Source organism: Jaculus jaculus, chromosome 3 (assembly GCF_020740685.1).
Source record: "Jaculus jaculus isolate mJacJac1 chromosome 3, mJacJac1.mat.Y.cur, whole genome shotgun sequence".
Taxonomy (NCBI): domain Eukaryota; kingdom Metazoa; phylum Chordata; class Mammalia; order Rodentia; family Dipodidae; genus Jaculus; species Jaculus jaculus.
The window spans coordinates 157,248,181-157,274,522 of record NC_059104.1 but is presented as its reverse complement, the minus strand read 5'-3'; the positions used below and the strand labels follow the sequence as shown (position 1 = coordinate 157,274,522).

At 44.0% G+C, this 26,342-nt stretch overlaps 1 protein-coding gene across 4 annotated transcripts in view; it reads right to left on the bottom strand.

The window, feature by feature from the left end:
* Positions 1-7,548: 7,548 nt before the first annotated feature.
* Me3 (malic enzyme 3) overlaps positions 7,549-26,342 on the bottom strand; it is a 193,905-nt gene continuing 175,111 nt past the window's right edge. For 2 of the 4 annotated variants that reach the window (XM_045144838.1, XM_045144837.1), the window contains exons 9-15: positions 16,057-16,154; positions 15,638-15,766; positions 11,280-11,385; positions 10,541-10,683; positions 9,888-10,061; positions 9,054-9,152; positions 7,549-7,778 (exon numbers count right to left, since the gene is read on the bottom strand). In XM_045144838.1, coding sequence (XP_045000773.1) covers positions 7,617-7,778; positions 9,054-9,152; positions 9,888-10,061; positions 10,541-10,683; positions 11,280-11,385; positions 15,638-15,766; positions 16,057-16,154 — 911 coding nt within the window. In that variant the 3' untranslated portion in view covers positions 7,549-7,616. The remainder of the gene's footprint in view (positions 7,779-9,053; positions 9,153-9,887; positions 10,062-10,540; positions 10,684-11,279; positions 11,386-15,637; positions 15,767-16,056; positions 16,155-26,342) is intronic. The other 2 variants (XM_004658265.3, XM_045144840.1) reach the window with 2 other exon arrangements.

Below are 26,342 nucleotides of genomic sequence, written 5' to 3'. Positions count from 1 at the left end.
GGTACTGGGGAATTGAATTTGGGTCATTAGGCTTTGTAGGCAAGCCCCTTAACTACTAAGCCATTTTTCCAGCCCAAATATGAGATCTTAAATCGTAGATGAGGCTTGGGACTTTAGTCTTTTTAAAGTTGGTAAAGCTTATGGGGACATTTGAAGTTGGACTGAATGCATTTTACGCTGTGAGATGGCCATGAGTCTATGGGGGTCTGGGACAGACTGTGGTAGCTTGATTGTATGGCCCCATAGACTTAGGCTTGAAACTTGAGTCTCCAGTGGGCAGAGCCCTCCTGTGGAACAGGTATGTCACTGGGGTCCAGTGTTAAGGTGGGCAGAGAGTAGTTTGGAGCTCTGGGTGTTTGAGCTTTTGGTGTTTCTGGTTGTTTCATGGTGTCTCTCTGCTTGGATCTATGGAAATGAGCCAGCTTCTTCCACCATTGATGGTGTTCCCCTAAAATTTGTAAGCCCAAAATAAATCCTTTCTTCCTATAAGCTGCTTCTGGTCAGGTGTTGTCTAGCAATGTGCAGCTGACTGCAACAACCTTCTCTCTCTGTCTCTCTCTCTCTCCATATATATATATACCTTTTGATGATGACTCATCACCATCCAAATATATACATATATATATTTTTTCCATATGCCTTATTCATAGCATCTTCAATATTGATTAACCCCTTCCCACCTCCTCCTCCTTTCCTACAGCCCCTCCATGACCTCACTTAAACAATTTTGCCCCCAGTATTCTGCCCCTCTGCTTACTCAGCTACTATACTCTTTGTTTAAGCCCTCCCCTATCTTCCTTAATTAATTAATTAATGTATTTCTATAAAAATTTATGCTGTTATGAAACCTCCATTTCAAAAAAAATCATCTACTTAGAAGTTCATGTAACATCAACACTGTACAGAGGCATGTGTGTTTTGATGTCTTCAGATACAAAAGCCTCACCCTGAAGGAAAATACTTAGTAGCAGAGGCCAGTAAGTTATTAAGGAGATATAAAGGGATGAGAAAGGAAGGGAAAAGGGTACTTAATAGGTTGATATTATATATATGTAAGTCCAATGATTGAGATGGGGAGGTAATATGATGGAGAATGGAATTTCAAAGGGGAAAGTGTGGGGGGGAGGGAGGGAATTACCATGGGATTTTTTTATAATCATGGAAAATGTTAATAAAAATTAAAAAATTAAAAAAATTTTTTTAAAAAGCCTCACCCTAAATTGTTTACATTTAGGAAATAATTTATAGGAGGAGGGCCTGAAGAGAGAATGGCAGAAGATTATGAAATATTTCTAGTGAAATAATGTTGTCCAGGACAGAATATAGGAAAGAGTTTTTAATTTTGTAAGCATTTTTAAAAAGTAGAGATGCTTTCTCTTTGTAGCTTAAACAGTGCTTAATTATAAAATTTCTGAAATTCTTACATATTCAAACATATTAGAAATTGCTTAATACCTGTTGCTTTGGTTTAAAGTATTATTTTTTTCTCCCAAACAGGAATGAGTTTTTACTAATGAATTCACTAAACATTTATTATTTTATGTATTTTGAACTACATAATACTATTAATGTACTTTATAATTATTTTATTATGAAATTGATAAAATGCTGATATGTTCTGATGTTAAGGCAGTTCTATTTTTTTTTTTTCTAAGATAGGGTCTCACTCTGCCCCAGGCTGACCTGGAATTCACTTTGGAGTCTCAGGGTGGCCTCGAACTCATGACGATCCTCCTACCTCTGCCTCCTGAGTGCTGGAATTAAAGGCATGTGCTACCATGCCCGGATAGCAGTTCTATTTTTACTGTGGGGAAATTATTTGAATTCTGTGGGAGAAATAATCTGTCAGTGTTTGCCATGCATGACTAGTTAGTATAAGAGCTTAAATATTTGAATAAATAATAAATTGTGAGCTTTGTAGTTATCTTTGTGTTACTGGGACAAACCACTCAACCAAATCAGCTGATGGGAGGAAAAGTTTATTTAGACTTATAGTCCTGAGGGGAAGTTTCATCATGGCAGGAAAGCATGGTAGAGCAGAGGCTAGGTGTCACTTCTTGCCACAACAGCTGGCAGAAAGCAGCAAGAGAGTGAGCTATAACACCAAAGTTTGCCCAAAGCTCATCCCCAGCAACATGCTTTCAGCAAGTCTCCACCTCCCAAATTTCTACCAGCTGAGGATGAACTATTAAAACACATGAGTCTATGGGTGGGCAGGGAGGGAGGGAAGAAGGGAAGGAGAAAGGGAAGGAGGTATCCATCTAAGATGGTATGCACAGCAAAAGTATTACTAGAGATGAATAAGACTACAAAGTTTCAAAGGTTTGAGTCCATCAGAAATTATAACTGTTCTAAACTTTGTATACCTAACAACACAGCCAAAATACAAAAAGCAAATATAGTCAAAACTGCAAGGAAAATTTAAAAGTTTGCCTTAACTGTGGGGAATTTTATTATTTCATAAATAGATTAAGTAGAAAAAATTCAGCAATCTTATTTATAAGATTACTTCTAATCTTACTTAATTATAGAATTGAGCAAAACAATAAGCTTGATTCCATGAACATATAAAAGATACTGTAGTCAATAGTGTTAGAATACATATTCTTTTTAGGAAGATGAGAATTTTTTTTCTTTAATTTGAGCATATGTTTGACCACAAACTTTAGTAAATTTAAAAACATCTAAAATATTTTTATTTTATTTTACTTGCAAGACAGAGACAAAGAGAGAGAGAAAGAGAGAGAGAGAGAGAGAGAGAGAGAGAGAGAGAAACAGGTAGACAGAAAGTGAGTATGAGTGTACCAGGGCCTCTTGTCACTGCAAATGAACCCTAGACACATGCTCCACTTTGTGCTCTGTGCATCTGGCTTTACATGTTTACTGGGGAATTGAACCCTGGTCGTCAGGCTTTCAGACTTGGCAAGCAAGCAAGCACACCTAAATGCTGAGCCATCTCTCAAGCCCAAATTCTAAAAATATGTACATAAGTCAGAGCAAATTCTCTGACCACAATTCAAAGTATTAGGGAAAAAAATTACTATCTATATATTTGGAATTTTGAATATTATGTTAGACTTGTACTTCTTTACATAGGATTTGGTAAACATTACAACAACCAGGGAAATATGAAAAAAAAATTATGCTTAGAGATAGGTGAAAGCCACATGAGCTAGGTGAATAGAAATTCCAGAGGGAGCATAAGTAGCCATTTCTTTTCTGTGTGCATTTACTAATTCTGGATATGGTCTAAGAAAGGATTAGAATCAAATAAGCCAATCAAAAATGGGCTATGGAGCTAAATAGAGCATTCTCAAAGGAAGAAATACGAATGGCATATAAGCATCTAAAAAAATGTTCTGTTACTAGTCATCAGGGAAATGCAGATTAAAACTACATTGAGATTCCATCTCACTCCTGTCAGATTGGCCACCATCATGAAAACAAATGATCATAAATGTTGGCGGGGATGTGGAAAAAGAGGACCCCTTCTACACTGCTGGTGGGAATGCAATCTGGTCCAGCTATTGTGGAAATCAGTGTGGAGGTTCCTAAAACAGCTAAAGATTGATCTACCATATGACCCAGCTATAGCACTCCTAGGCATATATCCTAAGGACTCATCTCATTTCTTTAGAAGTACGTCCTCAACCATGTTTATTGCTGCTCAATTTATAATAGCTGGGAAATGGAACCAGCTAGATGTCCCTCAATTGATGAATGGATAATGAAAATATGTGGCACATTTATACAATGAAGTTCTATTCAGCAGTAAAGAAAAATGAAGTTATGAAATTTGCAGAAAAATGGATGGACCTGGAAAGGATTATACTAAGTGAGGTAACCCAGGCCCAGAAAGCCAAGCACCATATGTTCTCCCTCATATGTGGATCCTAGCTACAGATGATTGGGCTTCTGCGTGAGAAGGAAAATACTTAGTAGCAGAGGCCAGTAAGTTACAAAGGAGATATAAAGGGAAGAGAAAAGAAGGGAGGAGGGTACTTAATAGGTTGGTATTGTATATATGTAAGTACAATGATTGAGATGGGGAGGTAATATGATGGAGAATGGAGAATGGAATTTCAAGGGGAAAGTGCAAGGAGGGAGGGTATTACCATGGGATATTTTTATAATCATGGAAAATGTTAATAAAAATTGTGAAAAGATAAAAAATAAAATAAAATAAAATAAATAAAAAGAAAAAGAAAAAAGAAAAGAAAGGATCAGGTTTGGTCCATGCAGAAAGTTTCTCCTAAGGTCAAGAGAAATCCAGCAAGGCTATTTGTCATGTGTGGCTGATGCGAAAGATCAGAAAATTGGAAAGCTTGGCCAGTTTCCTGCATCTGTTGCAAGGTGGACCCCCCAGGAAACAGATCTGAGATTTGCATTCAGAGATGTACTAAGGATTGCACTGGGGAACATTACCTGTTAGCGACAAAGAAAAGCAGGATGGGCATAAGAAGTTGAATGGTGGTATGCAAGTTACAATACTAGTTTCAGCCAGGGAGCTCTGAAAATGGAATTTCAAGATGTCTATAGCTGGGACAAAGGGGCAGGGCATTTAGATGCTTGAATCAGCCAGTCATTGCATACATGTTCTGTTCTGCAGCTACTGTACTATATGTCACTAGTTAAGTTCTATGGCGATGTATGGCAGAATGAGGAGCTAGAGTGGAAATAAAGGCAGTGGATTTTTTCCCTTAATCCCATGGTGCTTAAGAGAGAGTCTACTGAAACAACTTGTCTGATTTCTCTACATTCTCTCCAACACATAATTTTTTAAATGGTAGACATTCTAGTGAGTATGAAGTGGTAAACCATTGTGGTTTTTGTTTGTACTTGACCAATTATGTTAAGCATCTTTTCATGTGCTTGTTAGCCATTCATATATTTTTTATATAATTTCATATCATATCATTTCATTCATATATATTTTTGACTAATGAACTGACTTTTTAAATTTTTTTTAAATTTTTATTTACTTATTTGAGAGTGACAGACATAGAGAGAAAGAGGCAGATAGAGAGAAAGAATGGGCCCGCCAGGGCCTCCAGTCACTACAAACTCCAGATGCATGCACCCTCTTGTGCATCTGGCTAACATGGGTCCTGGGGAATTGAGCCTCGAACCGGTGTCCTTAGGCTTCACAGGCAAGTGCTTAACTGATAAACCATCTCTCCAGCCCTGAATTGACTTTTTATTTTGGAGATTGAGTCTCATGTAGCCAAGGATGATCTTGAACTGACCCTCCCATCTCCATCTCCCAAGTGTAGGAATGATAGGTATATGCCAGCATGTCCCTTTATTTGTCCATTTAAAAAATTGTGTTGTCATCTTCTTGAGTTGTAATTGTTTTTTATGTTTTCCAGATTTAGTGCTTTTTATCAGATATTAGTTTGTCTGCATTTTAATTTTAATTTGTTTAATCACATGTGTGTGTGCATGCACCGGGGTCTCTTGCAAATGAATGCCAGATACACTACTTTTTGTGTTTGACTTACGTGGGGAATTGAACTCAGGCCAGCAAGCTTTGCAAGCAAAGCCTTTAAGTGCTCAGCCATCTATCTCCTCATCCCTGCTCGGCTCTTTTGTGTGAGTGCCAAAGTTTTGAATTTGTAACTAGTCATTTCTTAAATTTTATGACTTATGCTTTATAAATAACAAAATGAATGCTCCTCAAGTCACAAGGTCTTACTGCTTTTTCTTGTGGAAATTTGTAGTGTTAGCTTTACATTTAGATACCCTGATCACAAGATATTCCTGGCTGAGTACTAGCACCGAGGAAGTAGATATTATAAGAATGAGACCTGAACAAGGGGTGTGACGGCTCAGGTAACTACTCTGCTAGGAGCCTGGTAGTTAACCTAGCCTGTCAGAGAGTTAGTCACATAGGATCCAGTCACGTGCTGTGGGAATTCTGGCTGAGGTGGCAGCAGGGATAGGTCCCTAAGCATGACTTGTACAGTGAAAGTAGAGGCTGGAAGCTGACATCTCAACAGGTCTTAGCAGGAGCGTCCTCAGAAGTCCCCATGGGGTTTGCCCTCCTTGCTGCTCTTCCGCCTCAGTCTTTGGCATGCTGGCTCTTCCCACCCACTCTTCTCTACTTTCCCTTCTAGTGACAGCAGCGGCAGCAACGACAACGAAGGGTGCTTCGTACTCCACAACCCATAGGGCAGTGACTGTTCTTGGCAGTTAGGGAGTTGCTTTGAGCTACTCACATCTGTACTGTTACTGGTTTTTATTTTTCTTTTTTATTCTTCTTGTTTTTTTTTTTCCAAGGTAGGGTTTCACTCTAGCTCAGGCTGACCTAGAATTATACTATGTAGTCTCAGGGTGGACTCAAACTCATGGTGATCCTCTACCTCTGCCTCCCAAGTGCTGGGATTAAAGGCATGCACCACTGCACCCGGCTTCCTTACTGGTTTTTTTATTTTTTTATTTTTTGTTTATTTATTTGAGAGCGACAGACACAGAGAGAAAGACAGATAGCAGGAGAGAGAGAGAGAATGGACGCGCCAGGGCTTCCAGCCACTGCAGACGAACTCCAGACGCGTGCGCCCCCTTGTGCATCTGGCTAACGTGGGACCTGGGGAACCGAGCCTCGAACCAGGGTCCTTAGGCTTCACAGGCAAGCGCTTAACCGCTAAGCCATCTCTCCAGCCCCCTTACTGGTTCTTAAAGGAGTATATTCCTCTGACAAGAATTAGCCTCCCTGATAGGTGGGCCACATTGTATGGCGTGTGGCTGTTCATACAGTTCTTACTTCCCCATGACTTCCACCCATCCTTTACCCTTGGGTAAACACAGCTTTCCCCCACTCTCACCCTTCTTTTGTGGCCTCACAGAAAAAGCCCTCTCTTATTTTTGCTCTCTTGACCTTACCTGAACATTTTTTTTTTTTTTTTTAAAAAACCTGTTAATTTTGCTTTCTTGTTTTTTTGTTTATTTATTTATTTATTTATTTGAGAGCAACAGACACAGAGAGAAAGACAGATAGAGGGAGAGAGAGAGAATGGGTGCGCCAGGGCTTCCAGCCTCTGCAAACGAACTCCAGACACGTGCGCCCCCTTGTGCATCTGGCTAACGTGGGACCTGGGGAGCCGAGCCTCGAACCGGGGTCCTTAGGCTTCACAGGCAAGCACTTAACCGCTAAGCCATCTCTCCAGCCCAGTTACCTGAACATTTTTTAAAATGGATATACCACTTTAGCACTTTCTCTTTTATGGAAAAGTGATGCCCAATCTACTGGACACTGAACTCTATAAAGGTGAGATTTTAGGCAGAATTCTGTATTTCCCAGATAGCCTACTTAATAACTGGCAATCACTGGATTAATAAATGTTGGAAAGGAACTCAAGAAAAGGGTATTAGAAAGGTGCCTTTCAGGTCCTTCAGTGACAGCTCTCATTCATGGTGTGTCTTAACACCTTCCCTTACACTAGAATACTCAAAGGAAAGCCATCCATCCATCCATCCATCCATCCATCCATCCATTCTTCCATCCACCCATCCATCCAATGAACAAACAAAACAACAGTGACAAGTTGGCCATTTTAGAGTCCATTTATATTATGTGGTTTTGGGCTATTCAGCTTGTATAAGCCCTTGAGACTGCATCAGACTGTCTGAATCTTTATGGCTTCCTTGGGCCAACTGTAGCTGTCCAGTGTGAAGGAGTCATATTCCGGAGTATAGATCAGGGATCTTATAAAAGCCTCCTTGTCCTTAGGCTCTGGATAGTAGGAGGCCAGGTTGTGTTTGTACGCGTATTCGAGCACCTAGGGAAAAACACATCTGGCTGAAGAACTGGCTCTATGGGGAAATCTACCTACAGAGCCCTTGCTTGGCATTCTGAGGCACAGGAATATCTCCTGAGGAATCAGACATGTTCCTCTTCAGTTGCCATGAAACTTCTAGATAAGAACTTTAAGCTTTTTGCCTAGACAGGTTTATAGCAGGATGAATACTGTGTCAGAATCAAGAGGCCTCACCCAAATTATTCCTGTTTGTAATTCCCTATGGCTTCTTGGCCATGACAGTATATTTGCTGAGCCTCAGTTTACCCATCTGTAAACAGAGACTGTTGACATACTCTCTGGAGTGATGTGAAGGTAAAGCTAGCTAACAGGTCAAGTTTCTTCTCAGCGTGGGTTGGAGTGCTTGAACTGGATGAGTATCCTACCCGCTGTCTCTGGGTATTTGATTTGTCGTTAGGACACTGCGAATAAATATCCCTTCTTCCAAAGGAAGTGGATAGTGTGAGCTGGACTATGGGTTGGGTTGCATCTTGACATTCTTGAGGGATCTTTCACTGGACAACTTATGTGACTGTGCATTGCTATTCAGTGTATTTTATGACATTATTTTTTAAAGTTATAGCAAAAACCTATGCAGGAATGGAAATAACAGTATGCTGATCCCTCATGTAACCATTATCCAGCTCTGTTTATCATTTGAGGTCAGTCTTTGTTGTATTATGTTCTCATGAAAACCTGTCATCTCTGCATAGTTGAATAGCTAGAACATTCCATGAAACTGATCACCCCATTACCCCGTGACCGGTTCATTCTCAGAGAAAGGCAATGGGTATGATTTCTTTTAATCTCCAGAGCTGTGGGAGAAAGGGATGCTAATGACCTCTTTGGAGGAGCAAATTGCGGTTCAGAGATCCTCAATCAGAGAAGGAACTCCATAGCCCAAGTCCTTTCCATGATGCTATTTAAGCTGACCTTTCTTATAAGTGAACGATTATGATTCATTAAAAAAATTTTCCACCCACATTCTGGTTCACAAGACCATGGACTCTGAAGATCTTTCTGCCTGATGTTTGGGGAGGAAATTTGAGAACTTCCCCAGAATTGCCCTGGGTGGGTGTTCAGGGTGAGGCTTGGGCTGCTGACTAGGCAAGAGCTGTCACCCAGTCTTGGAGTTGCTTTCCATGCAGCCCAAGGATTTCAGAATGTCTCCATACTTTTCATTCCCTTAGCCCCCTCAAAGTCACAAAAAATGGTCAAGCCTTACCATCCCTATTTCAGGGGTAGGGTGCCCTTTACCTTGACTGCAATTCTGAGAGACACATCTCGGATGGAATTGAGTGGTGGGTACAGTCTCCCCTGGGACAGATGCTGCTCAGAAACCTCTTGGGCAATATGCTGGAGAAAAGAGAAGAGGCAGGGGACCAGAGAAGGGGTGAGAAATACGTTCACTTATTTTTTCCAAAACAAGCCCAGCTCATTACCTCAGAGTCACTCAGCCCAGTACAGGTAGTTAAACACTGCAGTTCCTTCTGTTGACTCTGCCATCACATAGCCCCAAGGCGGCTTAATGTTGAGGCTTAAATACAAGGACTCATTCCTTCTATACTGTGAATCTGACTGAGGTTAAATTTCTTTTGGAGGGGGGGGTCTCAGTCTGGAGTCCCAGGCTGTCCTCAAACTCACTGAGATCCCCCTACTTCTGCCTCCAGAGTGCGGGGATGAAAGGTGTGCTCCGCCACACCCAGCCTTGCTGGGATTTAGAACCGCCTGAGGCTCTTTGAATTTGAAAGTGAAATCATGAAGACCAAAATGAATCAATCTGTGACCTGTAAAACAAAGACTCTCCTCTGATAGGGACAGGCTGTTACAGAGATCTCTGGGGTCCCTCAAGCCCTGGGTCCCAGCCTCCTCCCACATGCTTGCTATTATTCTGGGTGCTCATCTGGGAAAATTAACTGTCTGTGTTCATGGCTCCATGAGCTTCCTTTTCCAGCCTTGCTCCTAGCCTGATGCCGGGGTTGGTGGTAGTTGGGGAGAAGAGTAGAATTGTTAAGGGCCACTCGGCCTAAAGACTGGGTGTTGGCCCACAGGCTCTATTAGAGGCATTCGAAGGAGGAAAGACAGAGGTACCTCTGCTGTCAAGAGAAAGATTTCATCTGGGATGTGTCGGATCCTGCCAGCGATGACTCCCAGTGCCACCCCAGGGAACACATACGCATTATTTCCCTGGCCGGGAGTGAATGTTCTGCCGTCTTCCAGAGTCACACTCTTAAAAGGACTTCCACTGGCAAAGATCGCCCGGCCCTGGCGGCAGGAAGGAAACCAAAGGTGGAGCTTGGGGCAGTAGGGGCGGCCTATTCCCACCTCTCAAAGACTGGGACCCATCTTCGTCCTTCCTTAAGTGCCCAGCATTGTGGCAAGAATTCAAATCATTCATTTGACCACACATCCCAGGCTCATCCCCAACCCTCACCTCCAACTTACTTGACAGCCAACAATCACTGAGAGGTCTTGACAACCTCTGGGCTGTCTAACCGGGCATTTGGCAAGGCCAATCCAGGACAGTGGCCCAGAGTACACAGACGCCTCGGGTTCTGGCCAGAGCGCTGTGCGTTTTGGGAGTGACTGTTGAGCACTATAGCCCAGTGACTATGGACACATTGTTTCTCTTTCAAAAACTCAATTTACTTATGGGGGGGGGATAGTATTCACCCCTTTAGGGTTACTGGTAGTGATTGTCACTTTATTCTCTCAGCCAGGGGAGGAAAGGACTCCTTGCTGACCTCAGTGACCTGGTAACACTTCTCAGCTGTGCACTCGGCCTTGCTTGTGGGGTTGCTCAGGGCAAAGACGATAGGGTGTTCATTGAAGGAGGCCATGTCCCTCAGAATCTGCTCTGTGAAGGCTCCTGCGGCAGCGGCAACACCTACAGGGAAAAGGGAGAGAAGTAGGGGGGTGCCTACTCCGTAAAACACCCCATTCTTCTCCTGGGGGTGCTAGTGAGGGAACTGGGTGTGCTGTAAAAGACTCAGGAGTTTTGGAGGTGGCATCTGCCACAGAGACTGACAGGAGCAGAAGGGAAAAGGGTTTGCCTGTGGAGCTGCCGGAGGCCGCCTGCTCATCCTTGGTCTACTGGTCCACTTCAGGCCTCTTTAAGGTATGCCGTGAAGACGTTCCCGGGCACTGTCGCTGACACAAGGCTCTTCCTCTAGTCCAGGCAGAGGTGGCAGGTGGCAGGGCCCCTGCCCTGGAGTAGGGGGAGTGCTCATTTGGTTAGAGAGACAGGCACTGTGCCTTTCCACTGCTATTCGGTATCAACAAGTCCCACCTCTGGCGCCTCATCTCTATGGTTTTTATAACTGAAGCCACTCGTTAAAAGTTTATGGCATTGAGTTGGACATAGGATAGGGGAAAGAGACGTGTTTCTATAGGTTGCTTGTGATTCTTCCCTGAGTCTCAGCCCGCCCATCGGAAAGTCAAGTGGGTTGGCTGAGCGGTCGGTGGGTTGCTACCTTCTCCTACCTATAATGGTTGTGGGCTTAACTAGCCTCACGACCTCTTCCAGGGAGTTCACTTCGGGATGGTCCTGGGCAAACACCTCCTTCTCGTGGTTCAGCTGGCTCCTCCCCTGTAGGAAAAGAAGGAAGGCAATGCAGCCGTGGTGCTAAGGGCCTATCCAGAAGGGTGCTGATGCACTGAACATTTCTCAAAGTATTTCCCAGTAAGCCTCCTGCTTTGATTTGAACTTTCAAAAGCTTTGAGACCCGGATGCTGACTCAGATTTTCCAGTAGAACTCTAGGTGGAGCCTAAGGATGTTTATGTGCACATGCACGCACACAAACATATTTCTTTAACCCAAACCACAGAGCCCATAAAACTTTTTTTTTTTTTTTTTTTTTTTTTTGGAGTTGTTGAGGTCCTCACTTTCTGGACCAGGATAGAATTGCTCTTGGGAAATGCTTTAGTCTCACCAAGTTCCTTGGCACTAAGATGTGCAGCATACAGACCCAGTTGAGGGATGGTGTGGTGGTTTGATTCAGGTGTTCCCCATAAAATTAGGTGGTCTGAATGTTAGGTTCCCAGCTGATGGAGATTTGGGAATTAACGCCTCCTGGAGGCAGTGTGTTTTTGGGGGCGGGCTTATGGGTATTATAGTCAGTTTCCCCTTGCCAGCGCTTTACACACCCTCCTGTTGCTATGGTCCACCTTATGTTGGCCAGGGGGTGATGTCCACCCTATACTCATGTCATCATTTTTCCCCGCCATCATGGAGCTTCCCCCTTGAGCCTGTGAGCCAAAATAAACCTCTTTTTCCCACAAGCTGCTCTTGGTTGGGTGATTTCTGCCAGCAATGCGGACCTGACTGCAACAGATGGAGATTTGAGACTCCCAGGGTCAGAGAGCTAATGTGAAGGTATTTAACAAGATTCTTAGTTTTCCTGTGAATAATGCTAAGGTGAATGGCAGGACAGGCTTAGGCTAGCCATCTGTGTCTGACTAACCAGCTCTTGATCCCTTCCATTTCTTCAAATAGAGCCTGGTAAAAGAGTGCTGGTAAAAGAGCACAGTCATTTCTGAGGAGGCCAGCTGAGTATGAGTACCAGAATGCAGATACCAGCTTTGACAGCACCTTGGTTAGAGATGCGATCAATGAGGTAAGCACAGTGATGTTAAAACATGAGCAACAGGGAAGGGTTTTAAACTGTGGCAGCTTGTATTTATGGATGGATTATTCTCTGGAATGATGTGCGGATGGAAAGAAGACTCTCTGGGCCTAAGCTCCTCCCCGCTTTGAAGCAAGAAGGCCAGTTTCTACTGTTTTTTATTGGATGACCTCCTATACATTTGCATTCTTATCTGTGTAACCATTTTTCATCTCTCACTGACATTTAATGTTAATGGAATTCTGAAAAATGGAAGCATGGGGCTCTCGAAGTTTGGTTGTGTTTCTCATCACATTCTTGTCAGAAGCTGAGCTATTTCTTGCTTGTTCATTCTTTTACTCACACCTCCCACATTGATTACATGATTAATATGTGTCAGGCATTGACGTTGTTGTAGTTACCTTCTCATGCTTGGACAAAGCACACAACCAAAAGCAGCTGATGGGAGGAACGTTATTTTGGCTTGCAGTCTTGAGGGGAAGCTTCATGATGGCAGGGGAAAGCCTGGCATGAGCAGAGGCTGGACATCACCTGTGACCCAGTAGGTGGAAAACAGCAGCAGTAGAGTAAGCTGAGTTCTGGCAAGGGGGAGCTGGTTATTACACCCGAGGAGGTTTGATTCAGGTGTCTTCCCATAAACTTAGGTGTTCTGAATGCTAGGTTCCCAGCTGATGGAGATTTGGGAATTAACACCTCCTGGAGGCAGTGTATTGTTGGGGGTGGGCTTATGGGTATTATAGCCAGTTTCCCCATGCCAGTGTTTGGCACACTCTCCTGTTCCTGTTGTCTACCTTATGTGGGTCAGGGGGTGATGTACACCCTCTGCTCATGCCATTGTTTACTCTGCCTTCATGGAGCTTCCCCCTTGAGTCTGTAAGCCAAAATAAGCCTCTTTTTTTCCCCCACAATCTGTTCTTGGTTGGGTGATTTCTACCAGCAATGAGAACCTGACTGCAACAGTAATGTGTTACCTAGGAGTGGGATTATTGCTAGACACTAAAAGACTTTAGCCTTTTGGAGATGATTTTCAAGAGGAATGTGGAAGGATTTGAAACCTTTGTGTAAGAGATGCCTTGCAGTGGTGTAAGTACAGCTTGATGGATTATTCTGGTCAGAGCTGAAAGACCTGAATGTAGTGAGAACTACAGACTGTGAGGTTTGGCTTATGAGGGTTAGAAAGAGCTTTGCCTGGACTGGGTTACAAACAGTTTGTGTGAGGGGCTTGCTGTTATAACTGGGTCCTGAGAAGTTGTGCAGGGTTGCTTTGCATAGAAACTGGTGAGAGCTGAGGGAAATGGCTCAGAAAAAATGAAACCCTTGGGCCTAAGCTGCTGCTTGTTCACCTGTAAATTGTTTGAGAGATTACAGCCTTTGAGACTGGGCCAGCTGACCTGCACTGGGGCAACAGGAAGAATGTAGACTCTTTTGAAGAGGTCTGAGTGCTCAAGGAGTGTCCTGTTCTTTAAAGTCTGCTTTGTTCCTTCCTGGATTAACAAATTGGCACCCTACTTGGTATTATGGAGTATAAGAAATGCAGGAAAGAGAGGGCAATTGAGTTTGCAACATGGTCTTGTGTTTTGGAAATGGCCAGTGGCAGTCTGAAGCAAGTTTGCTGGATGCCTGCATGGAGACCCCATGGGGCCATGAGGGTTGCAGTGGAGACCCAGGGGGAGATGCTGGGACCAAGAGATGGCTGCTAAGGAGAGCTTCTGTCTCCAGATGAAGTTTCCCAGCACTGTGAGTTGCTTAGCTGGAGGGATGGAATTGGAATACCAGAGACTTGTTGCTGGTTAGAATTATCGGACTTGGAGATTTGCCACTGGCTAGAGTTGTTGGACTTGGAGTTACAGAGTTTGATGTTTGCCCTGGTTGTTTTAAATCTTGTATTGGTTGAATATTTCTTTGCTATGCCCAATGCCATTTTTTTTTGCAGGATGAATGTTTATTCTGTGCCATTAAGGTTTGTTTTTTTTGGGGGGGGGATTTTTTGGTATCATGGCTCAGTTAAAAGATCTTGGACTATGGGGATATTTGAACGTGATTAGAATTGATAAAAAACTATGGGGACTTTTAAAATTGGACTGAATGCATTATATTTTACATTATATATAGATATCAGTTTATGGGGGCTAGGGGCAGAATGTGGTGGTTTGATTCAGGTGTCCCCCATAAACTTAGGTGTTCTGAATGAACACCCCCATAAACATAGGTGTTCCTAGCTGATGGAATTTTGGGAATTAACACCTCCTGGAGGGGGGTGTATTGTTGGGGGCAAGTTTATGGGTGTTATAACCAGTTTCCCAATGCCAGTGCTTAGCACATTCTCTTGTTGCTATTGTCCACCTTATGTTGGTCAGGGAGTGATGTCCGCCCTTTGCTCATACCATCATTTTCCCTGCCATCATGGAGTTTCCCCTCAAGCCTGTAAACCAAAATAAACCTCTCTTTTTTCCCACAAGCTGCTCTTGGTTGGGTAATTTCTTTCTACCAGCCTTGTGAACCTGACTGCAACAATACCCCAAAGCTTTCCCCCAGGAATATACCTCATCCTTCAAGTTCTTGTCTCCTAAATTGCCACCAGCTGGGAACCCAGCATTCACAACACATGAATATAAGGGGGACATCTGATTCAAACCACTGCAGATATCAAGGCTATATTATCTAGTAGGAAGACAGACAAGTAGGAAGATTGCTACTTTACTGAGTGGTTGGTGCAGTATATGGGAAGGGAGTGCGTCTGTGAGCAGAGATCCAGGAACTTAACTGAGATCTAGATGCACCATGCAAACAGAGGTAGCATGTGAGCTCCATCAGAAGACAAGGAGACTGGGAAGCAGTTGAGGACTTTTAGTGGGTATATAGACAAAGAGAGAACATATTAGACAAAGGAACAGAATGTGTGGAAATGTGGAAGAGCCTGTGACTTTCGGAGAGCTCTGAATCAATGTGTCAGGAGGGAAGTGCAAGGTAGGAAATGTGAAGTGTGAAAGGGCTGGAAAGGATGTGTGAGCATGTGTGCACGCATGTGTTGTCTATGTCTATAAACACACACACCACACTACTCAGAGCTTGTGGCCAAGAGCAATTATGGCTTTTCCTTCAGTGTTTTGGCCCTTGCCTTCCTTTTGCTTGCATTCCATCTGAGAACTTTGCCCTTAGAGGACTCTTTCCATCTAGTTTCTGGGAATTCTAGATGCCAGAAAGCCTCCAGGTACCTGTACCAACAGTACCTTGACAATCAGCCCCTGGGAGTCCACCATCCAGATCTTCCTTATGGCCTCTGCCTTGGATATGCCTTCCTTTTCTAGGGCCATGAGAAGGAGGTGGGCGATGCCCATAGCTGCCTGGGAGACACCACAGGAGGAGGTTTAGACACAGAGCACACAGCTGTTCAGCACATGTCAAGTGCCTCACCAAAATCAACTCGTCTTTTGTTCTTGACCCCACAGCTCTTAAGTCTCCCAATTAAAGTCTAGCTTTGAGAAGCTCATATGTTGAAGGTCAGGAAGTTTCAGTGATCAGAATAGACTTTAGTACTTCCTCTTCTTAGAATATCTGCCCTCCTGAATACTGTCCCACCCATTCTTATTCATCAACTGGAATGATGTTAGAGACCCTCGCATATGGCACTTACCTCACCTGCACCCAGGAAGACAAACACATGATTGGAGAGCTTGTTCTTGGTGATTCTCAGAGCAGCAAAGATTCCTGCCACAGCAACAGAGGCTGTGCCTGCAACAAAGTGGACTGTGATCTACCTTCTACCACAAAACCCTCAACCCCCAAGAGAAGACCCTTAGTAGAGTTCTCAACTCTGAGGAGCTGTGAGGGAATAAGCAACTTTCTTCAGGTCTTATAGAAGGCAGACCTGTAGGTATGCAGGTTTTGGAGCAAATCCATACCTTTTTATTTAAGTTCCTCTGTATGTGTGTTTGTGTGTGTTTCCATCTTTATTCAAGGGAGGGTCTCATCCTACCTCAGAGTGACCTGGAACTCATTCTGTAGCCCCAGACTGACCTCTAACTCACAGCAATCCTCCTATCTCAGCCTCTGGAATGCTGAAGTGTGTGCCACCACACCGGGCTGTAGCTTCTCTTCTTTGTAGCAAAGGTGTCTGGAATTGTCCCTGGAGACAGCTAGCAAGGGGCTGCTACTGCCACCATTCATAAGCCAAGTAATGGAATAAATGTAATTTAATAGAAACCAAAACAAATGTTATTGAATGTTATAGAATTAGTTGCTTAAGGGTTCAATGGATTAAGACACATTTAAAAATTAGACATTAAGGGACCATGTGTCATGAACTATGCATCTCATGTCACCCACCACATTATAAGATTGGTTGTGTATGATGGCATACCGTTATCAGACATCTTGAGTCTGTCCAGAAGGGACAAGTAAGTTGCATAATAAGGCCTCTTGGCCTTTTAAAAAAAAAATCACTGCTGCCTTATTTCCTCTTTTTTTTTTTTTTTTTGATCTGTATCTAAGGCCTCATTCTCAGTTGACAAAGAATGTTGGGCTTAGTTCATATACCATTTTTAATGATGTATTGGTACTAACTAGAAGTGCAAGGTTGCACCTGCATTGTCATGTCCTCTATATCAGACCCAGTCTTTCCCATCACTGAAGTTTGCTCAATGGACTTACAACAAAGTAACAGTGGATGCAAGTATGGAGGCTATGCGTGGATTTCCTCTCATCAGTGCTGATCTGTCCTTGATACTGCTTAATGACTAGCTGGTCAATGGCAGAGGCCAATGTTGAGCTTCTGATATGGCACCAATGTCTGGTGGGGGCATGCCCTGGTAGCATGATGGACTCTTTCCATTGTAGACAAGAAAGAGACCTATTCTTGCTGAAACAGGTACTCTAGATCTGGATGTTTCTCCTTGTCTGTAATGCTTCTGCCTGCACTATTATCTGTGGCTATTTGCAAAACCCTTTCATGGTTTTACTTGATTCAGACAAGAAAAGAAAACATGGGTTGATTAATAGCTTGTTTCTATTTTCAGGAGTTTCAAGCAACACGAAACCAATGTTATCTGTGGTTGGTGAAGAGTAATGAGAAGTAAAAAGTTCCAGCATAAGAGCTGCAATTCATTTTTTCTTCATTTTTTTTCTCCCTCCTTCTCTTCCTTCTTCCCTTCCTTTCTTTGATATTTTCTCCCTTTCTTCCCTCTCTCCCTTCACCATCTTTTTCTTTTTCTTTCTTTTCAATCCTTCCTTCCTTCTCTCTCCATTTCTTCCTTCCTTTTCTCCCTTCTTCCCGCCCTCCATCCCTTCCTTCCTATCCTGTTTTTGAGGGCAGGGGACTATTTGTCTATATAGATCCAGGACATAAAATATTTTGCTCTTTGATCTCATGCTTCTATGTCTGGAAATCTATGTATAGAAAAACCTAAAATACATGTACTAGGGCATTTATGACAATGTTAATTATAATAATACAGAATGCCTGAAAGTACTTTAAACTTCTAACAACGGAGTAATGATTAAGTAAATTAGCTAGGGCCAACACTAAAGAGAGTATTTTGGGTGTCCACTATTGCTCCCCCACATTATTTTCTCCAGACACATGTACCACTTTGTGCATCTGGCTTTACGTGTGTACTGGAGAAGTAAACTTGGGTAGTTTGGCATTGTAGGCAAGCGCCCTAACTGCTGAGCCATCTCTCTAGCCCCCATGTCTATTTTTTTTTTTAAATTGTTTATTTTTAAGTTTTTAATTTTTTCATTTATTTATTTGAGAGAAAGAGAGAGAGAGAGAAGGAGAGAGAAAGAGGTAGATAGAGAATGGGGATATCAGGACCTCCAACCACTGCAAACAAACTCCAGATGCATATGTAGCCTTGTACATCTGGCTTATGTGAGTCCTGGGGAGTTGAACCTGCGTCCTTTTGCTTTTCAGGCAAATGACTTAACTGCTAAGCCATCTCTCCAGCCCCTCCACCATGTCTGTTTTTAATTGAACCTGGACAAAGTTAGGCTGCATCATGGCCAAGACTAGCACTGTACTGTGTTCAAAAGAAGCTCACAACTAATATCCCATAAAGAAAACTTAGTTATTTAAGTCAGTCGATGAGGTGCAAGGAGAATGGCATTCTATGATCTTGTCTCCAAATCCCAGCTGCCCTTTGTCCATCATTTACTCCAAGTCTGTGTGCCACCGTGGCTGCTCTCCTCTGTCCCACTTTCTCTCTATGACTCTTAAAACCTGCCTTTGTTTTAGTCATACTGAGTCAGAGTGCATTTCCAAAGCTGTCTGCACGACTCCTCATCAGTTTGGGTGCCAGGAGCTTTCTGCTCTTCGCATTCTGCTTCCGGTGAGCTGTCTGCTTCCTAATGAGAGACAGCTGCAGACCATGTGCCACCAGATGGTGCTATTTCCCAGTGCCACCTTCTTCATGGGCCTTTTCTTTTTTGGGTGTCAAATATCTGCTGGGATTTGAACCTGAGGATTCAATAACTGAATGTATCTGTGAAAATTCAGTGTTAGGTGGGGTCTGGTGACCGTGACCTCCAGGATTACAATCCAGTCTCAAGCAGGTCAGATGGACATGTCCTTGTAGAACGTGTGTGTGTGTGTGTGTGTGTGTGTGTGTGTGTGTGTAGACAGCATCGTTATTTTTAGTAATTGAGATGATGTGATATATGATCTAGGTGGGGACTAGTGATCATGAGCTGTTACAGAGGAGGATACTGACCAAGGGGAGAGGGAGCTCTGGTCAGTCACCAGTAGAAGCAAAGCCAGGAATTCTGGGGTGGGGTCTCCAGCCCAGACAGCCTTTCCTGATGAGTTGGAGGCAGCAGGGGAGGCATTATGGTTCCCTAGGAGAGAACTGGGGGACGGATGGTAAAGTGGAGACAGATGGAGAGAACTTTGGCAGGGCGTATCAGTGCTAAGCTGTGACTCTGATAGGAAAGAGCTGTGCAAAGTAATAAAAGAACACCAAGACAGTTAAAAAATTGGTTGACATTCTTTTTTTTTTTAAATGTGTGTATAATATGTGTGGTGTGAGTGGTATATGTATGGTGTATGCATGTATGTGTACAGATGCGTGCATATGTGTACAGAGGCCAGAGGAGAATGTTGGGTGTCCTCTATTGCTCCCCCACATTATTTTCTTGAGACACTGAACCTGAAGAGTTTTTTTTTTTTTTTTTTTTATCATTAACTGGCTAGCCAGTGAGCTCTACAATTTCCTAAACCACTAGGGTCACAGGTGTGTAAAGCCACACCCAACTCACTTTATGTGGGCATGGGGACCAAATTCGGGCTCTTTCAAGCACTTTCAGGTCCTCGTGCTTGTGTGGCAAGTACTCTTCCCTGCTAAGCCATGTCCCCAGCACTCCTGAGCATTTTTATGGTGGCCTAGGCTCTGCTACTTACCGACCTGTCTTTGCTCAGTTACTCTTCACCATGAATCTATGACTAGGTACTGTTCTCCCACAACTGAGGTTAGTCTCTTTCTGGGCTAAGGGTCAAAGGACATAGGCACAATCAGGAGAACGCTGACCCGAGGGCTGCTCCGGGCATTTCTGCGTCTTGAATATGCAGAGGAGTAAATCACACTTCTCAAGGTGCTGAGTCTTCTTGCGACTAAGCCCATAAGCCCTCTGTGCCAATCCATGGTCTTTGCCATTCCTGCTAAAACTGAGGTCCTTCCTATATGCAGTGGGGGCCATCATTTTCATTTGCTTGAGGGTTCTGTGCTGTCATTTTCTTGCATCCTCACTTTCTCCCTCTCTGTTGGGATCATTCTCATCAGCATATAAATACACTGTGATGCTTAGATATATATTTCAAAAGCCTTGGCCTTTAAAGAGCTGTGAAGAAGCCACACTGGTGTGTTTGCCACTGAGGCATCTCTATTCAAGATACACCCTCTCTCACGGACCACTGTGGAGTAGGTGCTAGAGAGAATGCAAGAGCCAGAGGAAGGGGAGAAGAGCTCACAAGTCAGACACAACGTGGCCTTGATATTCATGACCTTGTTGTGGCTGAAGTTACCTACACAAGATCTGTATAACAGGAGGAAAAAATGATGGCAGCAAAATAGAAGAGAAACTCGTTGAAAAGAAGGGATTCAGTGAAGGAGGGATTTGGGAAGGGGAAAAGAGTAGGGATTACGTATATTGTCTATATTTATGGACATTGTTAATAAAAAGTTGAAAACAAAGCATGTCTTGGCCTTATGTAGGGTCCAGCCTATTTCTTTTTTTTTAAATTTTTTGTTGTTCATTTTTTATTTATTTATTTGAGAGCGACAGACATAGGGAGAAAGACAGATAGAGGGAGAGAGAGAGAATGGGTGCGCCAGGGCTCCCAGCCACTGCAAACGAACTCCAGACGCGTGCGCCCCCTTGTGCATCTGGCTAACGTGGGACCTGGGGAACCGAGCCTCGAACCAGGGTCCTTAGGCTTCACAGGCAAGCGCTTAACCGCTAAGCCATCTCTCCAGCCCCCAGCCTATTTCTTATTCCCTTTGATAGCCAACTTCTTTTAAGGAGATGAACGTACCTCTATTTATTTTCTTCTCACCCTCTGTGAAACCCAGTGCAAGCATGTGACTGACTCACCTTTTGTCAAGGTCACTGAGACTCTCCACCTTGCCAACTTCAGTGGTCAGTTCTCAGCTTCTGTCCCCACCCCCAAAGGAGAGTCTCACTGTAGTCCAGGCTTACCTGGAACTCACAGATATTCTCTTAGCTCAGCTTTCCAAGTGCTGAGATTACAGGCGTGAGCCACCACGCCCTCCTGGCTCAGCTTCTCTTGACGCTGTTGTCCATCCTTTCCTCTGGGGAACTCCTTCTGCCCCTGGCTCCCGGAAGCCCACACTCACTGGCAATCTCACTGCCTAGTTCTTCAGGGTCTCCTTCCCACGATACTACCCCGAGGCCACGCTCTAATGGCAAGCTATCCTAGTTACCCACGACACCTCCGCAGAGGAGTGGTGATTCTTAAGCCCCAAATTATACAAAAGAATTGGCAGATCAAGTTATCACCATTAATTTTCATTGATAGCAGGGGTGGGAGGACTCTTGCGGCTGCATGCCAGGGATTTTAAAATGGAAAGGAAGAAAAGTGCTTGGCTTTATGGAAATAGCCACCTGAGAAGCCTAAGGGTTTTGGGGGTAGGAACGTGGCTTGCATCCATCCTACAAGTACCAGGTACTGGTTGTTCCCATTTGTGATACAAAACAGACAAGCATTCTGGTTTTTTCTTCTTCTTCTTTTTTTTTTTTGAGGGAGTTCCATAGTTACTTTTCCTACAAAATGAATACGTGAGGCTGTAGGTTGAGGAAATAGCACAAAAAGGGCAAGCTGAGAACGTGTCTGCTTTTAATAGTCACATTCGAACAAGCTGAAGGAGTTTCTATGCTGAGCAGGCTCCTGGAGGGATGGGGAAGAGTTCATCACTTGAACAGGCGAGGGTGAGAGTATTAATGACCCAGGCAGGGAGAGAGACAGGCTAAGGTGGGCTGGGTCAGGGGTCTGGCGGAGATGGCTGCATCCTCGAGGACTAGATAGCTTCTATAAAGCCAGGTCTGCAGCTGTGATTCACAAGAGTGACCTTCCCATGGCAGACAATTATGCCGCCCTATGTCTCATTTGCCTGAATTGAAGATTGGTTCTAGGCTACCAGTGGGCACTGGTTATATGAAGAGGGACAGAACAGGCTGTTCTCCAGAGGTTGACCACATCAGTTCATAAAAGTCAGGCTCGCCTTTCTGGACACCCAGCAAAGGGCCTCGAGGCTATTTTAACCCTATTCTGTGTCATGAAGAACTTTTGCAGAGTTCTTGGATTCTGTAGAGTCCAGTTCCTCAAACTGAGGTTTGTGGAACCTATAAATAAGGTCAGGTAACTGAGCGGGGGGAGTCTCAAAAAGTTTGGGGAGGGCTGGAGAGAATGCTCAGTGTTTAAGGCACTTGCCTGTGAACCCTACCAACCTGAGTTTGATTCCGTAGCATCCACCAAAGCCTTAATCACAAAGTGACACATGAACCTGAGTTCATTGGCAGTGGCTAGAGGCCCTGGCGTACCCGATCTCTGTCTTGCCCTGCTTACAGATAAAATAAAATGAAAAAAAAAGAGGTAATAGTAAAAGGGCCTTGAATGTGCAACAACTATAAACTAATTAAAATAAAACACATAGTGAGTCCAAGATGTTCCTGGCAGTATGTTCCTGTGTTAAACCATGCAACTTCACTACGGCCTTTGCTCTGACCACACGACACGTGCCCTTTGCGCTGTCCACGCTGTCACACTGAGAATGCTTCCTGAAATATCTCAGCTCGGGTCTGAGACTGCTGTGTTATGAACTGCAGTGTTTTTACTGTACATACAAACCTTTCTGCTCTTACACAGGTATAGTGGTTTAAGCATAATGGTTTAATTAAAGAAAACAAAGACTTTTAGTATTTTTCTACTCCCAATTCTCAGCATATAAATATAAAATTCATATATCTTTGAATTGAATTGTTGTAGAATCCTTGATTTTAAAATTTGTTGTTTGAGTTGCTGAGTTCAATTTCATTTAAAAAAATCACTTAAGGACATTTAGCTTGGAATAGGGGACAGATTTTCAATAATTTCTGAAATCATTCTAAGCATAATTCCTGTACTGTGTATTTATGTGAAGTGGCATGATTGTAAAACAAAATTCAGCTATGATCAATTAGGAAAATGCTGAAGATGCTGTACATCTCACAGTATCAAATATTCAGCCAAGGTTTACTTTCTTTTTTTTTTAATATTTTTTTGTTCATTAATTATTTATTTATTTGAGAGTGACAGACACAGGGAGAAAGACAGATAGAGGGAGAGAAAGAGGATGGGCATGCCAGGGCTTCCAGCCTCTGCAAACGAACTCCAGACGCGTGCGCCCCCTTGTGCATCTGGCTAACGTGGGACCTGGGGAACCAAGCCTTGAACCGGGGTCCTTAGGCTTCACAGGCAAGCACTTAACCGCTAAGCCATCTCCCCAGCCCAAGGTTTACTTTCTTATGTAAGGAGAAATAATCACATCTGTCTCATTAGTATGCAATTTTGCCTTTATATTTAATAAATGGTAAATTTATTTATTATTAAAGTTATTTATAAATAAAATTTATCAAAATTATATTTAATAATTGGTAAAATTATATTATATGGCAAAGGATTGTTTTGAAATAATTTTTATGAGATATCAGTAAATATTTGATTCTCATACCTACATTTCTATGTATCTGTAGTCACATGAAAATTTCTCCAGAGGGCTAGAGAGATGGCTAAGTGCACTTCCTGTAGAAACATGAGGGCCTGAAAGGGACTGGCACAGCACCAATGCAAGCCTCCAGAACCTACACAAACAGCGAGACATGACCACAAAAGGCTGCCATCCCAGTCCAGTGGGGAGTGGAGACCAGAGAATCACCACGGCTCACAAATAGCAGCTGTGGAATTAGCAAGAGACTCTATCACAAGGAAAATCATGTGGGTGAATGAGAAAGGCAGACACCTGACCTTCTTTGCTTGCTGCAGGTGAACACATGGACACACACACAATCACACACACACACACACACACACACACACACACACACGTGCATGCACACGCGCATGCACCCCTTCACATACTACTATGGCCATGCAAAAATAGAAAAAAACCCAAACCTCTCAAGGTGCAAAGCAGAGAAAGTTTAAGAAGTGTTCTAGATGGAAGCAACCAAGGCTCTTTCTAGACTCATTCTACCACAGTTTGGAAGGACCCTAAATAATTACAATCTTCTCAGAATCTTGGGGAAGGTTCTTAAACCACATTCAGGTTCACGTGCCTATGTGAACTCCAGGGCTGGGGATGGCCCTGGGAGTGAACCGCTTCAGTACATAGGGCATAGTGAAAAGGAAGGCTCTGGGGCCTATGGAGAGATGAGCATGGAGGAAAGGCAGGAAGTTCTATAGTGAGGAAGATCAAGGGAACGTGAGAACTGCTGCTCAGTGTGTCTGTGGTGGATGGAGAGGGGGAAGTGGACCCTTGTCAGCATTAAATGATGCTGCTGTCTTGTAAACAAGACAGATCAACTGGAAAAAAAATCTCTGGAGCTGTGACACTCATGCCCATCTGTCTGGTGTACTGTGGCATTGGTGGATCCTCCCCATCCTGCCACCGAGGGCAGCTATGTGTCCCCCAGCAGTGGTCCCGGGGAACATTCTGTACAGTCTATAGTCACTGGTCCATGGGAAGAATGGGGGGTTTTCTAGGTGTGTCTTGTCCCTAGATTCAGTGTCATATGGAAGGTGACACTTGAATATTTAAGGACAAAACAAAGTTAGTGAAGAGTAGGAAGAGTTTTCTGCAGAAGGATCAGCACAATGAACACCACAGAGCGGGCAGAAAACCCAGGTCAGTGAAGCTCAGTGCTGAAGAACGTGGCCATGTGGAAAAGTGGCAGGAAGCAAGGTAGGGCTCCCTTTCCCTCAGCTTCACCAGTGCTGTGCCCCTCCTGCCCCTCCTCCCTCAGATCCTCTGTCTTGGGTCTCAAAACACCCTGTCTCTTTATGCCTATGGAGAGACCATTGTGCATCAGGGTATTAGTGATAGGTACCATGACATGAGTACTCCTGTGAGGCTCTAGGTGCATATATCTACATCCCTAGAATCCTTGAGCAGCAGCCAATGCAGCAATGAATTGTCACAGGCACCAACCCACAGGGTTGTTTGTTAGCCAATTTTCCGTGCTTGGCTGGTTCCAAGTCAGTGAGAGCTCCTGTCTCAAAAAAGGAAAATTTAAAAAAAAAAAGTGGACAGTGCTTGAGAAATGAAACCTGAGTTTGTTACCTGGCTTCCATACCTGTGTACCCTTCCCCCCCAGTGAAGTATGAAAGGCTAACACTGGCACCCAGGCACCCTGACAGGCCGTCTAGCTCTGAGGAGGTGGAAGGACTAGGATCCACACAGGTCCAGAGAAGGCTGGTGGGGTGGAGTATGCTCTGGAGCTGATGAGTCCTTTGTGTTTCCTGTCCCCCGCCACACGGTGGTCAGCTTGCATGTGGAGGTCAGGGACCCCCAGTCACTGAGCTGGCCGCATTCCAGAGCTGATTCTTTGTGCATAGCTCTCCTTCCAAAGGTCAGAAATGGGCTGTCCCGGAGCATGAGCATCCATTGCCTTTCCCCTTCCTGGCCTCTCTTACCTCCCCCAAGAGCAGAGATGCATCTCTGGTCCCAGCTGTAACAACAAAAATCACCTGAGCCTCTGCCTAGTCCAAAATTCCTGGAGAGGTAGCCAGCTATGAGTCAGGACATCAGCATCCCTGCTCGCCAAGGACCAGACCAGCCTGGGCTAAGGCTTCCTGTGAGCTTGTGTTGGGGTGAGGGCAGAGAAGACTTTAGGAGGAGCTCTTTTCCCAGGTGCTGTGGTGCCACAGGCCCAGTCCTGGGGCTGGACCCACCGGGTCAGTGACTTTTGTGGTGCAGGGTGTGTGGTTTGGTGATGGTTCTAATAATGTGCCTGAGCTCACATGCAGTGGAAAACTCAGGAAGCTCAGCCTTGGGGGCCTCCTGAGGTCTTTGGTTCTATCTCTCGCTGTTCCAGTGAGGACGTGAGGCTGGTGTTTAGGGCAGGCAGCATGGCCCCAGTCTCATTTCCGTGGGAGACATTTGGTTCCAGTCTTTATGGCAAGAAGATTCCAAGGCTCTATTTCCAGGTCCTTCTTGAGGAGGGGGCAGTGAGCTTGTCCAGGTTCATGTTAGGTGGCTTTCATTTCCATTTGTCACTGTGACTTCGCATTGTTTATCCCTCCCTCCATCTCTCTTTCTTTTACTCCCAGTGCTCTTCAATTCTGAGCATGGAGGTGTCCCTCTTTTTTTGGGAAACATCATCATCATCATTATTATTGTATTTTTTTTTAATGAGAGAGAGAGAGAATTGGTG